General features: G+C 40.5%; 1 protein-coding gene across 1 annotated transcript; it reads right to left on the reverse strand.

The window, feature by feature from the left end:
* Positions 1–1,195: 1,195 nt before the first annotated feature.
* LOC121572378 (ribosomal RNA processing protein 36 homolog) lies at positions 1,196–4,852 on the reverse strand. The gene is made up of 8 exons (XM_045211649.1): positions 4,725–4,852; positions 3,746–4,229; positions 3,351–3,483; positions 3,018–3,084; positions 2,798–2,902; positions 2,521–2,598; positions 2,306–2,423; positions 1,196–1,888 (listed from the first exon to the last, which is right to left on the reverse strand). The coding sequence occupies exons 2-8, from the start codon at positions 4,221–4,223 to the stop codon at positions 1,752–1,754; spliced, it is 1,116 nt and encodes a 371-aa protein (XP_045067584.1). The 5' UTR covers positions 4,224–4,229; positions 4,725–4,852; the 3' UTR covers positions 1,196–1,751.
* Positions 4,853–9,451: the final 4,599 nt, after the last annotated feature.

A 9,451-nucleotide genomic window follows, 5' to 3' on the forward strand; every position in this document is an offset into this window, starting at 1 on the left:
ATCCCATATTTTGCAATCCAGGATCAAATCAATCTGTCTGATTTTGAGACCGTTTTTCTGAAAAGGATTGGATCAATCTGATCCAGATAACGCAATATCAAGATAACTGACTTTCAGTGCTTTGAATAGGCCTACACCTTGCCATCTACTGACAGGTCATGTTACTACTTCTACACTGTCATAGGGAAACAGAGATATGTAAACTACAAGGAATAAAGTATTGATAATAGAGCCTGCATATTATAACTGACCAAATACCTACACAGCAGTCAATTTAACAGAATGAACCTTTGGTGTTTTAAACCTCCCCACCTTAGGTACATTAATGTATTGGTTGTAGTGCCTTTCACATTTGTAAATCCATCATGAATCCACCTTTCCAGTGGAATAAAGATTATCCAGATGTGACATCAAAGCACAAAACATTGAATCTCGATTAAAGGTCAGATTGGATTACCAAATCCCAATCAGAATGATCAGATTCAGATTTTTCAGTTTTGAAATTCCCATATACTCCAATCCGATTGCTGAATTCTGATCAGCAACATTTGGATGTGGCCCATTAGCACCTGTAGGTGAGATCATGAGATGTTTTACAACCCTCTGCAGCGCAGTGTGACGAAGGCAGTAGAGATACCTCTCTCTAAATTCTATATAAATTCAAGAAATGTTCACATTGTATCTGTGGTGGCACCAATGATGTTTTGGGACAAATGCTTGCAATTTTTCCACTATTGACTAATGCATTCCATACTTAGTGAGTGTGCTTGAGGGTTAGAGAGTGTCCTAACAACAGATAAATCAATCACGAGTAGTATAGGCCAGCACTGAGGCACTTTAGAAATACATTTTGCGAACTGCTCCATGCACCTAATGGAATGCCAAATGTGTACAGGGGAGAAGTACATGGTTTAGCATTGTGGTTGAGTACCCAAAATATATTTGAAAGATGTCTATGACCCATCTAATGCATTTTCCCATTTTCTTGCAAGTAAACCCATTGATTAAACAAAAACTGTTTTTAGTCAGGATACAGTCTTGAACTACACACAAAAGGGATCCTCTGTGACACACCATTGGTGAAAACATTGATTTGACAATGTGAGTGCACTTGTGTGCCATCCAACCAAGTTTGTCAATTAATAATCTTAACATTGATGCTAGGTTTGTTTGAGGAGAGGATTGACACTCATGATACTGGCAATGATGTATATTTAATACAAAAATGACCCTTCTGCATGTTCCAATGAAATAACATGATACATACAAACCATACGCAATTGCATTGGAAGTCCTCATAAAAACATACAAAATCAACAGTGTGCTTTCAGCAATTCCTCGCCGGGAAGACGATATGAAGTACTAGATAATATACCGTAGTTGTGATTAAGTCCTCCCCTGTGACACCTCCATGGCCATGATAGATCCGCATTCGCTTAGCTTCAGTCTCTTTCAGCCCTCTCCTAACCTTATTGGCTCAGTCCAAACTTGAGATGCACGCAAGCATCTTGGACTCTCACATAAATCATACATTGTTAATGGGATTTCAGACCAAAGTTCAAGTTACTCACATGCATCTCAAGTTAGAAGAGTGCCCCTTGGTTGATTGACCCTTAGTAAAAAACAAAGCTGTGTAAACTGTTCCTGGGACAGCTTCTGAGGCCAAAATGTCCCATCATCATCAGGACAAACAGAACAGCAAGACTGCTCCTGGGCCAGTTTTTGAAGCCAAAATGTCCCAATCAGGACGGTCACTTCTGCTGGAAAGGCAGCTTCCTACGGTCTTTGCCAGCATTCCTCTTCCTCTTCTTGCTGAGGAAGTTTTCCAGCTTGCCGCTCTTCTTCAGTTCGCTGTACTTCTCCGCCAGCTCCAGCTTCTTCTTGTCGGCTGTGAGAGGGTTAAGAGAGCAGAGTAAGGCTTTGAGTATCCTATCTGCACTTTCACCGTAATGGCATTTCTACAACAAGTGTCTTGTAGTCAATGAAGATGATGTTTGGACAGTGATACAGTCTCTTATTCCATTGTAATATGTCTGAATCACAATGTGAAAAAAACATAAGAGATTCCCCACCCAACCAAACAGGGTACGGCATTGTATTATAGTCCAGTGACAAATTCAGAGAGGGGTTCAACAATATTGCATTGTTGTTGCCTTGACTATAGAACTGTATCATATCTGAAGTTAAGAGTTTTACAACATAGAAAAATAATGTCTATAGAGCAGAATAAATAGCCTTCAGAATATAATAAATAGACTATAGAATAGAATGTCATGCTTTACACCCCGACTGGTAATACACTTACATTTCTTGAGGAAGAAAGGCTTCAGTCCCTGGCCCGCCATCTCTCTCTGTTTCCTCTTGAACTCTAGCTCCTTCTCACGCTGCTGTTCCCGGCTCTTCCGGGCCCGCTCCTGGTTCTCCTGAATATGAGAAGGAATCAGGTGAGTTCTAAGAAAAAGCAGTCCTCATTCTAAAACTACTTTGCATGGGTGTATGTGTGTTCAGAAGTTAACTCACCATTCTTTTCAACAGGAACTGAAGTTTCTCCTTCTTCTGGTTGCTCTTTAATGGTTTCTTGAGCTTCTTCTGCACTACCTATATATACACACACCACAAAGAATGGACACAATTAAAATCAGTGATAGTCAAATGTAAAAATCTTGAGGACAAACAGGACCATGATGTACAAAAGATATGCAGAACAAGTCCTATTAAATGAATGTTGTCTAAATTGAAAAACGGACTGATATGGACTAGACAAATATGGACTGATTAGACTTTATCGTTTTCACACATCTCTCTCGCGCTGTTTGATGTCGTTGATGAATCTGTAGGTTTTCTCAAAGATCTCCGGTTTGTATTCACCAGACAGATCGTCAAATCGAGGATCTCTTGACACCTGGGGGGGAAAAAACGTGACAGAAAATTACAGCATGCAACAAGATGGGTTGAGAGGTCAACAGCAACATTTTGGAGATGATGTCAGTCTACAAAAGACTTCAGAAGTGCCTTACTGTTTTCTTGACAGGAACTACTTGTCTGAGAAAAGGGACGGGCCTCTTGGCTGATATCTCCATGGGCCTTAAAACAAAATACAATGTTTGAGAAATCATTTTTAGGAGTTTAAATACATATACCATCCCCACAGTGCTGAAATAACAGCTTTTCTCCAAAACAACTTACCAATACTGAATGTATGTATTGAGTGTAACACATACAATGTGGTTCACATAGGAATCAAAAACCCATAACACTGGTATTGAGAGCGCCATCCATGCTCCAACCAACTGAGCTATTGGAATGGCCTTATTCTAATGCATGAAGGTGAACAGACAATTGGACATTACCTATTCTTGTTGAGGCGTTTCTTCGTGGGTGTTTGTTTTACCTTGGTTGTTCCGTAGGCTATTTCATTATAGACCTTTGTCCCCACCTTGTTTTGAAGCTCCAGAATGTCCTCAAAAGACATTGTTGAAAGCTCTGTAAAAATGATAAAGAACTATGAAGGATTCGCTGGCTCGCTTAGAATACATGACGTTTCACTAGGAGATAATATTTTATAACCTTATGTTTAAATTACAAATGCAGACAATTTCCATTTGGTTACAAATTGTATAGTTATAGTTCAGTATGGCTATATGATTTGTTCTTCGTAAATGAGATAGAGAACACACCAAACTATCCTATAGACCTAACATTTGTTCCTGGGAGATCAACTGCAGTGAATGTGCTTACGATTTACCTTTTTTAATGTCGTCTTTTGTTTGTATTTCACCACTGTTTATCGTTTCCGGTTGTTCTGTGACATCTTCGACATCCTCGGAGTCCTCAGTGTCACTACCCAAACCTGTCTGGTCTTCATCATCATCACCACCAGTACCAGCAGTACCATCACGCTCTACATTTTCAACCTCTGCATCATCTTCATCATTAGCCTCCTCTTCGTCACTGTCATCCTCAAGAGCTTCTCCACCACTCGAACTGTCCTCCTCTTCCTCTCGTCCAGACTCTTCCTTGTCTTCCTCGCTGATACCTGAGGAGCTCCTTTTACTGAGTAAGGCAAAGTTTTGTTCCAGCTCGGAGTCTTCATCACTACTGTCAGGGGCTTTCTTTGACAGACTTTTGGTCTTTTTTGACTTGTTATCCAAGCTAGACACAGTGACAGCCACTTCTTGATGTTGCTTTTGCTTCATGGTTGCTTTCTGGTGCCCGGAGGACATTGTGGACTGTGAAAAGAAACATACACTTTGTAAGCGAGTGAGCTAATGCTATGTGGCCTGAAATGGATTTAGGAAGCCTACTTTGTGATTGTTGTTATTGTTTAAAATCGACTAAGGGTGAAACACCTCTACACATAATGTTGCTATGAGGCTGCACGTTCTAGCTACACGTAGACCTACAGGTACCAGAAACAGCACGCGTATTTAGAGTCCTTAGAAACGGTGGCTCACCTGCCTATGGCGAGAAAGGTTACATAAAACCTCTTTATTTTGTGACATGTACAAATAATAGTCCCCGGCGTTCACTCCCCCCGAATAGAAAAACAGCTCGCGTACCAGGCTTTAGCGAGGCCTTGTCTTACATGGCTAATGTTACTAGTTGACGTTAGCTATAGTGGCTAGCTTGCAACAAAAAGCCAAACCAACAACAACAACGGTGGATATAACACGGTAGCGTATTGTTTTTGGCGAAAGAGTTAAGTAGATACGTTAATGACTTACATTTATATGAACGACGATCCTTAGAAACTAACTATAATAGCAACCAGCCCAAGATGTTATCCACGTGGGTTTATGTTTGAGTTGTGTACTGTTAGCCAGCTAGCTAAATTCTGTCTGAATGATTCCCGTGTAATATTTAATCGACCAACGGGGGGCACTGTTGAATAGGTATTGAGATGCAGGCAAATGCGGGACCAAAGATTTCTGTGTGTGGGAATTTGCCTTAAATTTGACCTTGTTACAATGCTGAAATGTTCCAATTCAATGCACCTTTCTCTGTCTATCCTAACAAGAACGCGTTGCCCAGCCCCCGATTCACTTCATAGCTTTACTCTGGATAAAATTTGACAACAATGTCATTCTCATTGGTAGGTAGGCTTACTTGCAGAGTGAAAAAAACCGTCCTGCTTTAAATGATGTTCGGCTTATAAAGGCTTCATAATGCCTTCCTAAGCACTACATGAATGTGTTACAAAGCATCTATAACCGTATGTCATGCATTATAAAGGGTTCATAAATGTGGCATAACTGTGTGACATAATCACCAACATCAAATGTGACATAACCCACTTATGTTAAATATGATAAACATGTGACATGTTGTGCTGTAGGATGGCCCTTGCTCTAAAGTGAAGTCATGTTAGTCACATTACACCTAATCTCGTTCCCAGACACTTCTGCCCAAATGCTCGGAAGGTCCAACGCATCAAACTTGGCCTTCATTAGTTAGGGTTAGGTTTAAAATTACATTTTAAGAAGATACATTGTGGAAATGGGTAGGGTTTAGCAATAATTATGACTTTGTGGCTGTCCTTCCTTTTTATTGACACTTTATGTAGTGTCCTGTAATACTTATTTTGAAGTGAGACACTTTCAGTCATTCATAACACATCCATAAAGACTATATCACATGACACTGTACTTACTTTAAAGTCAGACCTCTTTGGTAATTTATAACACATACAGTACCAGTCAAAAGTTTGGACACACCTATTCATTCCAGAGTTTTTCTTTATTTTTACTATTTTCTACATTGTAGAATAATAGTGAAGACATCAAAACAATGAAATAACACATATGGAATCATGTAGTAACCAAAAAAGTGTTAAACAAATCAAAATATATTTTATATTTGAGATTCTTCAAAGTAGCCACCCTTTGCCTTGATGACAGCTTTGCACACTCTTGGCATTCTCTAATTTTTACATTTACATTTTAGTCATTTAGCAGACGCTCTTATCCAGAGCGACTTACAGTTAGTGAGTGCATACATTTTTCATACTGGCCCCCCATGGGAAACGAACCCACAACCCTGGCATTGCAAGTGCTATGCTCTACCAACTGAGCTACAGGGGACTCTCAACCAGCTTCATGCATTTCAATTAAAAGGTGTGCCTTGTTAAAAGTTAATTTGTGGAATTTCTTCCCTTCTTAATGTGTTTGAGCCAATCAGTTGTGTTGTGACAAGGTAGGGGTGGTATACAGAAGATACAGTGAGGGAAAAAAGTATTTGATCCCCTGCTGATTTTGTACGTTTGCCCACTGACAGACATGATCAGTCTATAATTTTAATGGTAGGTTTATTTGAACAGTGAGAGACAGAATAACAACAACAAAATCCAGAAAAATGCATGTCAAAAATGTTATAAATTGATTTGCATTTTAATGAGGGAAATAAGTATTTGACCCCTCTGCAAAACATGACTTAGTACTTGGTGGCAAAACCCTCACAGACGTTTCTTGTAGTTGGCCACCAGGTTTGCACACATCTCAGGAGAGATTTTGTCCCACTCCTCTTTGCAGATCTTCTCCAAGTCATTAAGGTTTCGAAGCTGACGTTTGGCAACTCGAACCTTCAGCTCCCTCCACATATTTTCTATGGGATTAAGGTCTGGAGACTGGCTAGGCCACTCCAGGACCTTAATGTGTTTCTTCTTGAGCCACTCCTTTGTTGCCTTGGCCGTGTGTTTTGGGTCATTGTCATGCTGGAATACCCATCCACGACCCATTTTCAATGCCCTGGCTGAGGGAAGGAGGTTCTCACCCAAGATTTGACGGTACATGGCCCCGTCCATCATCCCTTTGATGCGGTGAAGTTGTCCTGTCCCCTTAGCAGAAAAACACCCCCAAAGCATAATGTTTCCACCTCCATGTTTGACGGTGAGAATGGTGTTCTTGGGGTCATAGGCAGCATTCCTCCTCCTCCAAACATGGCGAGTTGAGTTGATGGCAAAGAGCTCGATTTTGGTCTCATCTGACCACAACACTTTCACCCAGTTCTCCTCTGAATCATTCAGATGTTCATTGGCAAACTTCAGACGGGCCTGTATATGTGCTTTCTTGAGCAGGGGGACCTTGCGGGTGCTGCAGGATTTCAGTCCTTCACGGCGTAGTGTGTTACCAATTGTTTTCTTGGTGACTATGGTCCCAGCTGCCTTGAGATCATTGACAAGATCCTCCCGTGTAGTTCTGGGCTGATTCCTCACCGTTCTCATGATCATTGCAACTCCAGGAGGTGAGATCTTGCATGGAGCCCCAGGCCGAGGGAGATTGACAGTTATTTTGTGTTTCTTCCATTTGCGAATAATCACATTAACTGTTGTCACCTTCTCACCAAGCTGCTTGGCGATGGTCTTGTAGCCCATTCCAGCCTTGTGTAGGTCTACAATCTTGTCCCTGACATCCTTGGAGAGCTCTTTGGTCTTGGCCATGGTGGAGAGTTTGGAATCTGATTGATTGATTGCTTATGTGGACAGGTGTCTTTTATACAGGTAACAAGCTGAGATTAGGAGCACTCCCTTTAAGAGTGTGCTCCTAATCTCAGCTCGTTACCTGTATAAAAGACACCTGGGAGCCAGAAATCTTTCTGATTGAGAGAGGGTCAAATACTTATGTCCCTCATTAAAATGCAAATCAATTTATAACATTTTTGACATGCGTTTTTCTGGATTTTGTTGTTGTTATTCTGTCTCTCACTGTTCAAATAAACCTACCATTAAAATTATAGACTTATCATGTCTTTGTCAGTGGGCAAACGTACAAAATCAGCAGGGGATCAAATAAATTTTTTCCTCACTGTAGCCCTATTTTATAAAAGACCAAGACCATATTATGGCAAGAACAGCTCAAATAAGCAAAGAGAAAAGACAGTCCATCATTACTTTAAGACATGAAGGTCAGTCAATCCGGAAAATGTCAAGATCTTTGAAAGTTTCTTCAAGTGGAGTTGCAAAAACCATCAAGCGCTATGATGAAACTGGCTCTCATGAGGACCGCCACAGGAAAGGAAGACCCAGAGTTACCTCTGCTGCAGATGATAAGTTCATTAGAGTTACCAGCCTCAGAAATCGGCAATTAACTGCACCTCAGATTGCACCTCACAGAGTTCAAGTAACAGACACATCTCAACATCAACTGTTCAGAGGAGACTGCATGAATCAGGCCTCCATGGTCGAATTGCTACAAAGAAACCACTATTAAAGGACACCAATAAGAAGAAGAGACTTGCTTGGGCCAAGAAACACGAGCAATGGACATTAGACCGGTGGAAATCTGTCCTTTGGTCTGATGAGTCCAAATTTGAGATTTTTGGTTCCAACTGCCGTCTTTGTGAGACACAGAGTAGGTGTATAAAAAAATAAAAAATAAAATAGATACAAAATTATAAAAATAAAATAAAAAGTATGCACTCACTAACTGTAAGTCACTCTGGATAAGAGCGTCTGCTAAATGACTAAAATGTAAAAATGTGAATGGATGATCTCCGCATGTGTGGTTCCCACCGTGAAACATGGAGGAGGAGGTGTGCTGGTGTGGGGGTGCTTTGCTGGTGACACTATCAGTGATTTATTTAGAATTCAAGGCACACTTAACCAGCATGGTTACCACATCATTTTGCAGCGCTACACCATCCCATCTGGTTTGGGCTTAGTGGGACTATCATTTGTTTTTCAACAGGACAATGACCCGAAACACACCTCCAGGCTGTGTAAGGGCTATTTGACCAAGAAGGAGAATGATGGAGTGCTGCATCAGCTGACCTGGCCTCAACAATCACCCGACCTCAACCCAAATTAGATGGTTTGGGATGAGTTGGACCGCAGAGTGAAGGAAAAGCAGCCAACAAGTGCTCAGCATATGTGGGAACTCCTTCAAGACTGTTGGAAAAGCATTCCTCATGAAGCCGGTTGAGAGAATGCCAAGAGTGTGCAAAGCTGTCATCAAGGCAAAGGGTGGCTGCTTTGAAGAAATTTGTTTGGTTACTACATGATTCAATATGTGTTATTTCATAGTTTTGATGTCTTCACTATTATTCTACAATGTAGTAAATAGTAAAAATAACAAAACACCCTTGAATGAGTAGGTGTGTCCAAACTTTTGACTGGTACTGTACATAAATTCCATGTATCATATGACGCTGTACTTACTATAAAGTCAGACACCTTTGGTCATTCATATCACATACATAATGGCTTAATGATGTAAACACAAATGTATAAACACTTAGGGAATTCACTAACAGCTAAAACAAATAAACATGAAAGACATGTTTAAAGCGTTTCCTTTTATTTTTACATTTTAAAAACAATACAAATACATTAAGTTTGAAAAAGTCCAGTAATTTAATTAAATTGAACATTACACAGTCTGTGAATAGTGTAGCCTGTGACAGGTACCAGACACAAAGATCAGGAGCTTGTCCCTGAGTTGGTGGAGGAATTGTTCTT

The sequence above is a fragment of the Coregonus clupeaformis genome, chromosome 38 (assembly GCF_020615455.1).
Source record: "Coregonus clupeaformis isolate EN_2021a chromosome 38, ASM2061545v1, whole genome shotgun sequence".
NCBI classification, from domain to species: domain Eukaryota; kingdom Metazoa; phylum Chordata; class Actinopteri; order Salmoniformes; family Salmonidae; genus Coregonus; species Coregonus clupeaformis.

Bases quoted from the DNA above. Each gene is read 5' to 3' on its own strand.
- LOC121572378 (XM_045211649.1), bottom strand. From the start codon at position 4,223: ATGTCCTCCGGGCACCAGAAAGCAACCATGAAGCAAAAGCAACATCAA. The intron at 3,484-3,745 runs GTAAATCGTAAG...TCATTTTTACAG, and splicing joins AAAAGACGACATTAAAAAAG to AGCTTTCAACAATGTCTTTT. The intron at 3,085-3,350 runs GTAATGTCCAAT...TTTTGTTTTAAG, and splicing joins AAACGCCTCAACAAGAATAG to GCCCATGGAGATATCAGCCA.